The sequence below is a fragment of the Podarcis erhardii genome (assembly GCF_964252035.2).
Source record: "Podarcis erhardii genome assembly, chromosome: 3".
Classification (NCBI taxonomy): Eukaryota; Metazoa; Chordata; class Lepidosauria; order Squamata; family Lacertidae; genus Podarcis; species Podarcis erhardii.
In genome coordinates, this window is record NC_138507.1 from 42,500,281 (window position 1) to 42,515,477 (window position 15,197).

Sequence of the window (15,197 nt, forward strand, 5' to 3'; positions counted from 1 at the left end):
AGCAGGTAATAGTGGCCCCCAACTTGGATTAGAGAAATTAATGGATAAGGCTATCACTAGCCATGATGGCTATGTTCCACTGCCACTGCCCAAGGCAGCATACCTCCGAATACCAATTGCTGGGGAACACAAGTGGGGAGAATGCTTCTGCGCTCATGTTTGGCTTGCAAGCTTTCCATAGTTGACCACTGTAAGAAGAAGAACTGGACTCTACCGGACCTTGGCCCTGGTTTCTCTCCGGCAGAAGAGAAAAGGAGGTCATTTCAAAACATTATAAATAATGGCTGTGAGAGCACCTACTTGTTTGTTGAGCACTGGCTGCTGCAGTCCATCAAACAGAAGTCTTATGCCTTCGTATTTGGCCTCCTCTCCAATGCACTTGCCTATCAAATCTGGACAAAATGCCAAAACGAAACCAGTTATGGCAACTCAAACAAGGAGGAGTAGAAAGTCAATGCCCAGATCATCCCCGGAGCTTTAAGTTATCAACAATGATTATTCTGCAAAAGAGATCAGCTGGTGACACCCAGTTTCCCTGAAACACTTGGGCAAGATCAGCACCCCGACATATTGTTTGTGTTGGGGCAAGCAGCACATTTCCTACAGCATCTATTGTTTGACAAGGGAGTGACTTCATGCCTCGAAGTTCATGAACCAACAAGTGTCCCATTTGGGGGCACAGAGGCATTATCATGTTCTGCTCCAATGTAATGATTAACCACCTGTGCCTATCCAGTCTTAAGTTATGTTAACTGCAATGATAATCCTCTGCTGGACGCACAATGCAATATGACTTAGGTCAAGTCAGAGAAGTCTGACTAAATTTAGGTGGAGCGTTCCATAAAACAGAAGAGTTAAGTCCTTTACAAGTCAGCTTGTTGTAGTCATCACAATTTGTTCAAATACAAGTTCTTTATATCATGCACAGTTAAGAGAGAAAATCCCTTGCACTCAGAGGCATATCTAGGGTCCCTTGCACCCTTGGCAAGGGGCAGCATTAGATTCAAACTACAAGGCGGGGGCAAACAGTAGATAAAAAGGCAAACAGCTAGCAGCAAATATGTTTCTGTGTGCCCGTGACACTGTGGAGTTGTGGGCACCCATGCTACTGGGAAAGTGTCCCAGGAATGTGGCACACACTTTCTCAGCATAGTATGAAGAATGGATGAGTGGGAAGATGGTTGCATCACATCTTGAGCAAAAGAAAGGCCCAGACAGAGGAGCCTCAAGCAAGAAAGGAGCACTTGGGGGCTGGGGAAAGCACCATAGGAAATGATACACTTAGCAGCAGATATGAAGGAATCCTCCTGATTGTCTAATGAGACTGCATAGGGACATCTTTTACTGGAAAGCAGCAAGCACACCTTCAGCAAATATGCCCTTTGCATTCTGGGAATCCCATCCTCCTACAGTGCTCTTTTCGAAGCATTAAACTATGAATTATCAAAGACATGACACTGTATCTGAAATGCAGGACCAGAGGATGCTCCAGCCGATAAATTGCAAGAATCCAGCAATGCTTATGCCACTGCCAATATTGCTAAAGAGTTTATACGAAGAAAGTATAAAACAGTAAAAAACACACACACACAACCCACACCAAATTTGTCACATGAGAATTTCTACGGTCCACATAGGTTTTAGAAATGTAATGCATCTCAAATCATCTCCCAAGTCTTTCAAGATGCCTTAAAAAATGGGCACCCCTGGATATTTGTATTAACATGTGCCATTCAGCCTGGTCATTTAGCATGCCTCTCTTGACAGATCATGCTGCAAAAATACTGAACCTGGAATGTATTTCATCATTTCTTCAAAGGTCTGTTTTGCCCTCTTGTGCTTATCCTGAGGAGATCGAGGTTCAGAATTCTCACGAAATACAGCATCTGAAATAAAAGAAACCCATTTTTTGCTGTGGTGTTATCAGCACAGGTTGACTGTTGGTTTAATTATCTTACTTGGTGAACTTCAGTTAGTTAAATGCAAAAGATACTAACCTTAAAAAAAGCCCTTTAGTTAACAGCTCTTGCTGAAGTATGCACCAGTTTTTACTTTATGCAAAGACACACAACAACAAAAAAGGCAACTGTGCAAGTACCAAAATAAGTTGCAAGTACAAAACAGAGCAAGTCTTTTTATCAAGGGAATAGCTCTCATTTGTGTGCACAACTTTCCACTAACCTCTCAGAAGTGTTATAAGCGACACCAGGCGATGCTCCTGAAAGAGTTGCTCTAGCTTGTGCTGCAGGTAGTAGTCTGTGTACTCCTCTAAGGTGCGCTTGAAGAGAATTCGCCCTCCCATCAAGATATGGTGAAGCCAATCAGGAATATGGAAAACAACCCGACCTGCAAAGTCATTATCATTACATATATTTAGTGTATGGGCATGCTTTTTTATTTGTGGAACACATTTACCTTTCAAAGCAGCTACAGAGGCTCTAATTAAGCCTCCATGTTCTAAACAATGGTTGGGGGAAAATGGTTACGTATATACTGTAAACAAACTACATTTAAAAAGCTCATTTTGCAGATATTTGTAAAATGCCAACAAGACGCACGTATTGCTGTTAGCCATGGTAGCTAAGCATTAACTTCCACACTACGAGTCAGAACACTCTGAGATCTAGAAGCGGAGACTAAAAGGGGAGTGAGGCGACTGCCTTCACCTACTGCAGGCATGCTGTGGACCAAGGGTCACCAACCCTGAACTCATGGGTATCAGAGTGCCCATGAAAGCCTTTTTGGAGCTCCCAGGATGAACCACAACCCTCAGATTCCAAACTTTTATTTTTTTCAGTCAGGTTTCTAAAAATTTTAGAACCTGTAATACGAGGTAAAACCTTCTTATCATTTATCATGAGAAATGTTCACAGCAATAGCATGTATGTGTGTGTGTGTGTGAGAGAGAGAGAGAGAGATATCAATGTTGTGTGATCTTCACAACCCAGATAACCATGGTAAACCTCAGGTGGAGCAGCGACGACTCTGCTGTAATTTGTGTTATGCCATGCCCCGCCCCACCCTAGCAGCCATACTGTGTTATGCTACACCTTCTGTGATGACTGGGGTGCACAGAACTTTTTCAAAATACTTGTCATTTACCTCCCTCTTGATTTAATAAGGAAAGTAAAGGGAGAGTGCAGAAGACAACATGGGAATACAAAAACCTGCAGTTGCTGGAGCTTTCCTGGCTGCTGACAAATACTCTTTTTGTGGGAAGGGGGATTCTGGTGGTTTGCCTGGTCTCTGAGTTCCATCTTTAGTGAGTGGTTCCTATTTGTGATGAACCATCTACACATGGTAAGTTAAATCCCATTCTTCTTCCAGCCACCGCCTCCTACTCAGCAGGGCTGAAAAAACTGTCCACTGTTACTGAATATGCTCATCAAACTTATTTCTCCCCAAACTTCAGAGATCCCAGGGCCTTATATACATTGTGGTGATTTTTGGAAACAAAAATTCAGTGGGTGGCAAAAAGTGTTCTCTCTTTGTTTCTGCTGTAATTCCATCAGCATAGTTGTGATCAAAGTCCCACATTGCAGAAGGAGAGAGAGAAAAAACATCGAGTCAGCATGGGAATTGTGCCAATAACAAAACTTTCCACACCCATATCTTTGAAATGAGATTTATCTGATCCTGGCACAAACTCCCCACACACATAATATGTTGTAGATAAGCCTCTTGTATTAACAGGCCCTCTGCTGAAAAAGAAAAACCAAGACATGATTTCTCACCAATGTACATTAAGTAGTCATAGACTCCTTCAACGGTCATCATTTCCATAAAGTAGTTCTGAATTTGTCTTCTCTCTAAGTTCTCTGAGCGGTTTGCGTTATTCTTATACAGGTCATTAAAAAGCTGAAACAGGAGAGTATCAAGTTTTCAAACAGCAACATCACACAAAAAAACACCCCGTTCTTCAGTAATTTGCAGGTTTAATGGAAGCCGCATCACTTTTCTCTGGCAACAACAGAATAGCTGAAGCGGTCAGAAGTTCTGAAATGCTATCCAATATTACCATAAAAAGGATGTTCAATTATTTTGAATGAAATTATCTGAGAGTTTGAAACATCAGCTTTACTCAGTTTTTAGCCATGTCAACCATTAACCCTTGTCTTGCACTTCAGCTATGCCAAAATGAAGTCTTCACACCTGTGACATTCTGACTTTGAAGGAATCTGAATGGAGAGGGAGGGAGGAAAAGACAGGATTGAATGAACCATGTAGCCTGTTCCTGTACTTGGAAATGGTTTACAGACTTCTCCCTCTCAAACAGCAGCAACTGCCCTGCTATTTTCAAGGGCGTGTCCTTTGAAAAGGAGGGAAAATTTCAAAGGCAGTTTGTGATATGGAATGAGGGGGATATGACATTTAAGAGGGGAATCAAACTCTTACTAGATTTGGAGTGCGCCTAAGTATAGCTCTTTGGCTCCCAGTCTACAGACTTTACAGCTTATTCAATCAGATGAAAGTTATGGTATAAAAAGGTATTGATAAAAGGTTGTGTTTACAATATCTGATTTTGTTTCTCACCCCAGCAGACATACCACATACCTTTTTGTTGTTTTCAGAAGTAGGACTGAGAATAGTAAGCTCGGGTTTACTTGGCTTAGGCTTAGGAGATTCACAGGAGTTAATAAAATTTATAATGAATGGCTCCAAGTGCTGGCCTTTCTGAAATTAACCAAACAATAGCTGTAATGGAACATTTTCAAAAGAAAAGCTCTCTGGGACAAATCTACTACTAGTTTTTGGGCGGGAGGGGACATAGTAACTACAAACACAATTAATTAAGTTATACCCACCTCTTTCATTAGCTTTCCTGGGACAGATTTTATAATTTTACCTGCAAATGAAAAACAGTAGGGAAAAATAAGCAATGATTCGCATTAGCAATAACACAGCATTAACTATGTTCCTCCACTTATTTTATAGAATTGGGTTATATCCAGCTACATCATACGTAAAGTAGAATCGCTGCATGGAATGAAACAGATAAAATATATACTTAGTCTGAAGGAGCGTCTCCACCCCCATCATTCTGCCTGGACACTGAGGTCCAGTGCCGAGGGCCTTTTGGCGGTTCCCTCACTGCAAGAAGCCAAGTTACAGGGAACCAGGCAGAGGGCCTTCTCAGTAGTGGCACCCGCCCTGTGGAACGCCCTCCCACCAGATGTCAAAGAGAACAACTACCAGACTTTTAGAAGACATCTGAAAGCAGCCCTGTTTAGGGAAGCTTTTAATGTTTGATGCATTACTGTACAGTGGCACCTCGGGTTACATATGCTTCAGGTTACATACACTTCAGGTTACAGACTCTGCTAACCCAGAAATATTACCTCGGGTTAAGAACTTTGCTTCAGGATGAGAACAGAAATCATGCTCTGGTGGTGCGGCAGCAGCAGGAGGCCCCATTAGCTAAAGTGGTGCTTCAGGTTAAGAACAGTTTCAGGTTAAGATCCGGAACGAATTAAGTTCTTAACCCGAGGTACCAATGTATTTTAATATTTTGTTGGAAGCTGCCCAGAGTGGCTGGGGAAGCCCAGCCAGAAAGTGGGGGGTATAAATATTATTATTATTATTATTATTATTATTATTATTATTATTATTATTATATACTTAGTCTCACTGCGTTAGTATTCTGGTTTTTCATACTTCAAGTAATGTCATATTTTGCTCAAAATTTCCAAAGAATCATAGAATCTTAGAGTTGGAAGGGACACAAGGGTCATCTAGTCCAACTCCCTGCAATGAAGGAATCTCAGCTAAAGCATCTGTGACAGATGGCCTAATTATCTAATTGCCTACTTGTTTGTAACACCCTTCCCGTAAGTCATGCCTTTGAAGGTGAGATAAGAGAACACGCACGTTATTATCTACATGACGATTAATGTTTGGATCCAGAGTTCCTTTTCCAAGAATGAGGCTCTCTCAGTCTGTGGAAGGGACTTTGACAGAGCAGAGGCTCATGCTGTTAAAATCGGCAATTCGTTCCAATGCCTCCTTCCTCTTTTAGCCTCCACATCGCCTCCCATGCTGCTCCAGATCATGCTTTTCTGGGAGAGCTGGCAAAAAAATCACCCACCTTCTGCCAGTGGGACCACTCCTCAATCATCAGGATAATGTAACTAAGTTTTAAACCACAGTCGTACCTTGGAAGTCGAACGTTCGGAATCCAAAGTACGGCTTCTGATTGGAGATTCCTGCAGCCAACCAGAAGCCCCGTTGGACATTCCGGTTCCAAAGAATGTTCGCAAACCGTAACACTCACTTCCAGGTTTGCGGCCTTCGGGAGCCAAAATGTCTGAGTACCAAGGTGTTCAGGATCCAAGGTACAACTGTATACTATTTAGTATTAGCTACCAAAGAGAAAGGGACATGGGTGGAGCTGCGGGTTAAACTACAGAGCCTAGGGCTTGCCGATCAGAAGGTCGGCGGTTCGAATCCCTGTGACGGGGTGAGCGCCCGTTGCTCGGTCCCTGCTCCTGCCAACATAACAGTTCGAAAGCACATCAAGTGCAAGTAGATAAATTCCTCTGGCGGGAAAGTAAACGGCATTTCCATGCACTGCTCTGCTTTGCCAGAAGCGGCTTAGTCATGCTGGCCACATGACCTGGAAGCTGTATGCCGGCTCCCTCGGCCAATAAAGTGAGATGAGCGCCGCAACCCCAGAGTTGGCCACAACTGGACCTAATGGTCAGGGGTCCCTTTACCCTTTACCTTTTACCAAAGAGAAAGATTTCTATATGCACATGGGAACTTCTAATTTTTTACTCTCCAATCATATGAATCATAGCTGGTTTAGACGTGTGACAGAAAGCAGTTGTGGGTGTGTGGCAGGAGGTGAAGGAATATTTTATTTGGTTAGAATCCAACATTTGCAATTTTGCCCTCAGCTATAGGGTGGTGGTGTGGGTAAAACCTCAGTGCCTAGGACTTGCCGATCGTATGGTCGGCGGTTCGAATCCCCGCGGCGGGGTGAGCTCCCGTCGTTTGGTCCCAGCTCCTGCCCACCTAGCAGTTCGAAAGCACCCTTAAGTGCAAGTAGATAAATAGGTACCGCTTTATAGCGGGAAGCTAAACGGTGTTTCCATGTGCTGCGCTGGTGCTGGCTCGCCAGAGCAGCTTTGTCACGCTGGCCACGTGACCCGGAAGTGTCTTCGGACGGTGCCGGCTCACAGCCTCTAGAGCGAGATGAGCACACAACCCTAGAGTCGGACACGACTGGCCCGTACGGGCAGGGGTACCTTTACCTTTATAGGGTTGTTGTTGTTGTTGTTTACATACCTAGATTGACATCAGGCAACATTTTATCAAGAAACTGAGTCTCTCCACCATTAGGGGATAAGAAGTCAGCCAAAAGCTGGCTATTGCTTAGTTCTGGATGTTGTGAAAGTTTCTTTGAGGGAGACAAAAAGAAAAACAAGCAATTACACTCAAATTAGCTTCTCTCTAGGAATGGAAATTAACTGTTAAATGTTGCAAGGTAAAAATCATGAGATACAATTTGAATTAAAATGCCATTTGAGATCAAGGTCATTCAAAATGTGTTGTGTGGCTATCAGATGGCAAATGTACACACTGAGAGAATGGGAAATTGATGAGCAGCAACCCAAGCTATCCACAGAAATAAGTACATCTCAAGTGAAGCTTCTTCATACCTGCAGATATTCCTGAAACTCCTCTCTCTTTGACATCAAGAATTCATAGTTCTTTGGTCCAATGATCCTCTTTGAAGGAAGCTGTGCATCAGGGAATGTACCTGATCATAGCACAATATGTAAAATTTAGTTAAAGAGATTTATTTTCACTTGCACTAAAATTATAGTGTAAATTTTATCAGAGTAAAATGCTATTTTAACCTCCACAGGAGGGTAGGAAATGAACATACCATGGAATTCTGTTAGCTTTGACTCAAGAACATAAAATTCAAGGTATTTTCTGTAGACCGACCAGTGTTCAGGTTTGTGACCAACTGAAAATACACAGATTATTATTTTTTACTTTTCCCTCTTGTTCATCCAAGAAGGGTTAAAAAAAAAAGTTCTACAGGCAAATGTACAAGTGTAAGACAATATGGGAAAAGTCCTCAGAAGGTGGTATTATTATTATTATTATTATTATTATTATTATTATTATTATTAGCAGCAGCAGCAGCAGCAGCAGCAGCAGCAGCAGCAATAATATCCTGCTGCAGTCAAACTATAAATACAAAAGGAAATACCCCAGTCAGGTGCAATGTTCAATAAGTGTTTATCAGGGTTTTAGACAATGCATTTGGATTTGCTGGTTCTTAATATTTTCCAAGACTTCACAGGATCGTGAAAACAACTAAGATAAAATGAGTGTGCACCAGAGCTGGGAAATCAAGAGTATTAAGGCAGGTAGGGTAAATAGGCACACACTTGTAAAGGTACCAGTACCTGCCATTCTGTCATTCCTTTCCACATCAATGCAAAATACGGGGATTCTCTCTTTCCTCTGAAGAGGGGGGTCTTCAAAGAAGTCCACATACGGGATGGTAATTTTCCAAGCTGCAAGATTGCGAGGGGTATTAGGCGTGCTAAGTGCCTCCACGGGAGAATCATCTTCCATTACCACGATGCCTTCTTCAATCTACAGTGGAAGATTCATGCATCAAGAAACCATTTTGAGCCTATTTTATTCAAGGTAACTTAAAATGTGTTTCCTTATGTGAACAAATGTATCTTGCCTTTTGACGATAATCACAGAGCTCAGGAAAGCTTACAATTCAAAACTGACAAAACAAAAGTATTAAATTGTACTGTATGAAAGAAACAACAAAAACCCAGTGCTTTTTTCTCATTTTGACTCAAGAAAAATCACCATTTTATAGTTCAAATCGGGGGAAATAAATACAGTAAATGGACAAAAGTACAAAGATTCACGAAATGTTTAGGGGTATGCGTACCCCTGCGTACTCCCAGAAAAAAGCACTGATAAAAACCAAGACCGTATCTTAAATTTCAAGAAGGGGTAGGGAACCTGTGGCTCCGAACAGTGTGGCGAAAAATGAGGGACGATGGGTGTTGCAGCACTGCCACAACAGTTCCTTATTTAGCTATGTCTGAAAGAATCTGCCTTGAACACAATATATACAAAGTGGCACAAGCTCTCAAGAGAGCCAATCAACTTCTTCAAGGATTAAACTCATGTGATCGTTTTCACGCACTTGTGTTGCTAATTGGTAACCATAAACGAAGCAAGACAGAATGAACTGAAGTCGGGACGGGGAGCAACCATAAAACGGATTGGTGGCAGCATGTAGTGAACAGGACAAAGGACGAGTGTGCAGTCAAAGCTGCTAGGACAAAGAAGAGCCAACTCACAAAGTCATCCTCTCCTTCAGCCAGGCCATAGTTGGGCAGAACTGCGCCTTCCATTGTGGTACTCTTGAACACTCCTTTAATTTTGCTACTAATACTTCTGATTCCGGACGATTCTCCTCTTCTCTGCATGCTCCTACATGAAATAAAAAGGGAAATGCATACTGCGTAGCTATTCCAAGGAGAGAAAACTGAAAGACTGCAAAGGGAACATTGAAGCAACTCTACTGCACGACATTACTTCATGGGGACATTACTTTGCCCCAATCCAGCAAGGGAGACCAAAGGGAAAAGGAACCAGGCTTCTGCTAGTAATAGACCCATACAAACAGATGTTCCATGTTGCCAGTTCTGATATTTCCAGTCACTTGGTAGAGTAAAAAGAGAGACACATTCCTGGCACATGCATTCCTGGCACTGTCCTCTATTCAAAGCCCTCTGGATTGGGGCCTATGATCTATTTCACTTTTGCATTTACAACAGGGGTGGGGAACCTTTGGCCCACAAAATAACTACACCAGAGGCGGTTTTAGGGCAGCACAACTGGTTCCCCCGCAATTGGCGCCAAGCAGAAAGGGAGCCCAGTAAGCACTTGTTCAGTTATGGGAAGCAAGTGTGAGGGCTCTGACAGGGTCCTCTTTCCTCCTTTCTAAAGTCTAGTTAGCACTTGCCCTGCTTTGGGGTGGGATGGGGGGCTCTAGGACCCTGCAGGAGTCCTCGCACCTCATTCCAAAAGCCCAGCATAGCATGAGGGCTGGGGAGGAGGCGCCAAATTCTGGCCTAGTTCAGGGCACCATAATACCAAAGCCTGCCCCCCCCCCGACTACCTCTCCTATCATCCCTGACCACTGGTCCATGCTGGCTGGACTGATGGGAGTTAAGAGTCCAGCAACATCTGGAGGGCCACAGGTTCCTCATCCCTAATTTACAGTGTAAATTTCACACAATGACTATATTTAGAAATGGCAATAAACTATGGTTTATCGAGGTGAGAACAAGCATACTCCTCCCTTCTGGGATCGCATGCTCACCCTCCCCCACTTTCTCCAGAGCAGCCATGAGGATTACAGGAAACTTTCGCTGCCAGTTTCAGCTAACCACAGTTTAGAATGCTGTCCAAATCCTAAACTATGGTTAATCTTAACTGTGGTTTGGTAAAAGATGTCGGACTGATAACCCATGATTTTAAGTTAAGCTTAATCACGCTTCATTGGGTTTGACTGATCTGAGAAATTGCAATTAATCAGAAATGAAGCTGAGAGCTCCCTAAGAGAGGCTGGGGAAACCCGGCCAGATGGGCGGGGTATAAATAATAAATTGATGATGATGATGATGAAGAAGTTACACTGGAGGAAGAGTGGGAGGATGTGAATCTGAAGGTAGGCTAGGCTTGTCCCTGTCACATCAAACCATGGTTTCTCTTGACATCTGAATGCAACAGCGGCAAAACATCATCAGCTGTGAAATGCTGGATACATGGAAAGAATGTTTTTTATATTGCAAGGGCCTCGACAGGGTGTGGGCATGTGAATTTAGACACCGTAACATTGTTAATGTGTAAACGTATTGCACCCTCCTCTAGCCCCATAAAATACTTCTCTAGGGCTCAGGCTATCCAGGGTTAGGTGCAGCAGGCCAGCTTTGCTTCCCGCCCAAGCTTGGCAACCAGTCACTTACACTGGAGAAAGCAAGAGGAGCATTTGGGGACAGCACTAGGATGCTAAACCTGCTCCTTGGCCTTGATGATGCCTCCTCTTGATAACCCAACCTATTCCTGTCTGCACAGCTCCCTCTTCATCACCCGATACTGTCTGGGAGAAGGCTTCTATTTCTGGCCAGAGAAGTGTGATGGAATGTTAAAGAAACAGCTCAAAATACACAGATTACAAAAACCCATAGCTTTCTGAAATGTATCCTTCCAAGTCAGGCATGGCCAAACTTGGCCCTCCAGTTGTTTTGAGACTACAATTCCCATCATCCCTGACCACTGGTCCTGTTAGCTAGGGATGATGGGAGTTGTAGTCCCAAAACAGCTGGAGGGCCAAGTTTGGCCATGCCTGCTCCAAGTGCTGAGTGTGGGGGAAATGAACTAATTGTTTTCTTACTATAGCACCCTTTCTGGCAAATACAAAATAGAAGCTGATGTAGTAACAATAATCAAGGAAACTGGCTATTCATATTGCAAAAATCACAGTGAGTGGTATGGGGGGGGGATGCTGAATAACGTACGCTTAAGCTATTGTTAAACTTGCACATAAATAATCAAGCATTTGCACAGGCATGTGTGATATGAGACGGCCCTAACTTACTTTAAAGCAGCAGGGAGAGATGGAAAAAAGCCAGATGGGAGGGTTAGGACTGACTGAAAATGAGGGAAAACAGACGCAGACGAAGCCTCCTGGCTGGCGAGAGCAGCTTGCCCTAAAGAAGGTGGCTTGATGCATGGCTTATAATCTTGCTCAGAGCTAGAGCAACTTATAACAGAGCATCCAGAAGGCAGCAAATTCAAATGAAAAGACAGACATTAACCAACAAATCTGCATTCCTCACACAAAAAAAGCCATGCTTCACATATATGGCCGCTTCATGCATGCACGCTGGGCTGACGCCCTTACACCAAACAAAGCCAACCTCATTTCCCACTCTAGAAACACACCAAGCATCTGAGTGGGGGGTGGAAAAAACCCCACGCAAAATGTGGGTCTTATTCAAAAAGAGGTAGTAATGGTAAATAAAAAAATGGGGGGAGGGGAGAGCAGTATTTGGTAACAGCTATGGAATAACTGGACGGTGTTTCCTGCTAACAAAAGCACTGCTAAACAGAACAGGGTCTTCGGATATCTGCTTGTTAACCCTTAGTATTCTGATTGCAGTGTGCAGCTGTGTTCATATATAAAACCTCAATGGGGAAGAAGTGCATTTAAAGAAAAAGGAATATGCACAACTATTTGACCCAGTTATTAAAACAGCATCATTAAACTAGGATGGATATGACAGGTGGCTAGTGATTTAGGAATGCTTAGTGGCAGATTTCTAGAGTTCAGAAAATATCCAAGGAAAGCTATGCCTTAAAGCCCAACCGAATGCCATTTTTGCTGATGTTTCTAAACAAGACAGAAATGTGCAGTTACTTGCACTATCACTTGAGCCTGGAAATAGTTTCCATGTATTTATTTATTTTTTTAAAAAATGTGTACAAGTGAAATATAATATAGTCACAAATAGATACAGCGTAAACAAGCAACAATGGCATGTCAGCTCAATTTACTATAAACAATCCAAGCAGAGACTACCTCTCCAGCTAGGCAACTAATAGTACTGTATTCCACAAGCCAATAAAAAGGTGAATCCCATTACACTTCTATTCTACTCAAACAGTGCAGTTAAAATTGTTAGTAGCTGCTATAGTGGCTGTCATTTCCAAATGCACTTGGACGTATCTGCTTTTCTTCACAACAGCTTGATCCTGCATTCGCTTACATATACAGTATGATAAAAAAGTACTGGCGCTGTTTCATAAAGTTTGTGACACCACAGTTATGCTTGCTTGGAGCTGAACTTAAATTGAATGCATTTGGCAAAGCTGCGCACCGAAGAAGTAAAGTGGTCTGCTGAACTGGTGAGATCACAGCAGAAATCTGATTTCTCCTTCTTTGAGCCCTGAAACAATGCTGCAGTAGGATGGCCCATTTCACACACACACACACACACACACACACACACACACACCCCGGGGGGGCAGGACTTTTGTGCCTTTTACAGCTCCCAAAAAGGACAACAGAAACAGAAGACACTTCCATGGTAATTGCATCTGTTCTACTGTTTTATTGTTGTTAGCTGCCCTGAGCCCGGATTCTGCTGGGGAGGGCAGGATATAAATAAAAATTATTATTATTATTATTATTATTATTATTATTATTATTATTATTATTATCTGCATGCCAGTAAATGCATCACTTGCATAGATTTGGGGTGGGCAGTCAAGAGGAAAGAATATCCTTCCCAGAATACAAATGTCAGCAATTATTTAAAAGTAGCAAGAATATCTGAGGGCTGCAAGGAAGACATCCCTGAATTATTTTCATACTAATGAAAGCCATACTAGTTCTTTTTTCCCCTTGTTCTTTTCTTTAGCCCCTTATTTTAGCTGCGTTTCATTGCATTCCAATCCAATTGACACTAATCCAATGGCAGCATGTAAGCACCAAGCAGATGTCTTCAGTTTTTGACTGTTTTATAACCAGATAAAATTTGTGGTTGCCAATGAACTGGTTATTCCCCAGACATGACACTAGGCTTTGGAGGCACTTGGAAGAAGGTGTGGTCTTACCACTCCCCTTGGCTTGACTTGAGAGCTGTCACAACTGCAAGCCCTCTTTCCACACTTAAAATCCTAACATGGCTAGAAGGATAGAAGGCAAGCTCTCTCCACCTTCTTGTAAACTCATAACCTTGAGTATAATATATAATTTACACACACACACACATGATTAGTTGGCCATTTGGCCAACTGTGTTTTCTTTTTAAAAAAGAAAATTGGGCTTAATATTGATTCAGTAAAACAACACATTACGTACTTTAAAAACTAGCTACTTGCACTATTTTAAACTCAGAAACCAAGCCCAACAGTTACATGAGATCATAAAGAATTTTATGAGAGATATTAGAATACTGATAATTACACAGACACAACATGCACATACTCCAGAAAGGCAACTGTTTTTCACACACCATTCTTCTTTAGATAGGAAATATCTACAAACAAAATGCAGAGCTACATAGCTAATTAGGAGACTGAATAGCAAAAGTTACTTACCACTAAGCATAAGAGGACTGTATTATTGCTAAATAGGCAAGGGTCATTTTGCATGCAATCCAGTCCCATGTATGCAGATAGGGCTTCCCTACTCTCAGCACAAAACAACAACAACTGGAAAACCTGTGCATTCACAGTCATAGAACTCTGCCTGCCATAATGAACACCTGTGACTCTGTATCCCAGCCATGTGTATCAATAAATCTGGGTTGACAGTATCTGTGCACATGCAGAAATAGAGATCCCCTCCAAGAATAAAGTGGTTCGAGCATTTTAACAATACCAATGCAAACTGCAAGTAGGAGGGTCTGCAATGATGTGCTGCTTGCCACCATCAAGTTGCACTTATCTATTCATTAATTCTTATCTTTCCCGAAGCAAGCAGACACCTGCAATGCTCAGGACACAAATCCTCTCCTTGCTCAAAGACGACAGGATACTAGCATGTACCTAAATCCAGGAAGATGGACTTTACTTAAATTGTTGATTTGCATTTATTTATTTTTACTTGTCATTGATACCCTGCCCACACCCATAGGCACTGTGTGGCATTCGTTTTAAAAGCTTGAATTTCATTTATTTTTTGCCATTTGTGGCCATATTCAAACAGTGGGCAATCAATAGTGTCCAGGGATCATCTTTCCTTTCCCGACCCCATAAAACGGTCTGGTGCCAAGGGTGTCCGGTTGCACAGAAACATAGAAAACGTAAGTCTGACAACTGGGTCCATCTAGCTGGGTGCTGTCTGCAGCAGGCATCCCCAAACTTGGCCCTCCAGCTGTTTTGGGACTACAATTCCCATCATCCCTGACCAATGGTCCTGTTAGCTAGGGGTGATGGGAGTTGTAGTCCCAAAACAGCTGGAGGGCCGAGTTTGGGGATGCCTGGCAGCAGCTCTCCATGGTTTCAGAAAGGGATCTCTCCCAGGCCTACCGGGAGTGCCAGGAATCAAACTAGGGAACCCTTTGCATGCAAACCCATGATGCTCTACCACTGAGCTGTAGTGCTTAACTGGAGCTTGTCAAAGACAGGGA

The 15,197-nt window shown here is 42.7% G+C and overlaps 1 protein-coding gene across 1 annotated transcript in view; it reads right to left on the bottom strand.

Annotated features, from left to right (window-relative positions):
• SNX14 (sorting nexin 14) overlaps positions 1-15,197 on the bottom strand; it is a 37,174-nt gene that overhangs the window by 3,211 nt on the left and 18,766 nt on the right. The window contains exons 16-26 of the mRNA XM_081856942.1: positions 9,351-9,483; positions 8,424-8,616; positions 7,892-7,975; positions 7,662-7,762; positions 7,288-7,399; positions 4,806-4,846; positions 4,555-4,674; positions 3,735-3,858; positions 2,182-2,346; positions 1,791-1,886; positions 301-392 (exon numbers count right to left, since the gene is read on the bottom strand). Of these exons, the coding sequence (XP_081713068.1) occupies positions 301-392; positions 1,791-1,886; positions 2,182-2,346; positions 3,735-3,858; positions 4,555-4,674; positions 4,806-4,846; positions 7,288-7,399; positions 7,662-7,762; positions 7,892-7,975; positions 8,424-8,616; positions 9,351-9,483 (1,261 nt within the window). The remainder of the gene's footprint in view (positions 1-300; positions 393-1,790; positions 1,887-2,181; positions 2,347-3,734; positions 3,859-4,554; positions 4,675-4,805; positions 4,847-7,287; positions 7,400-7,661; positions 7,763-7,891; positions 7,976-8,423; positions 8,617-9,350; positions 9,484-15,197) is intronic.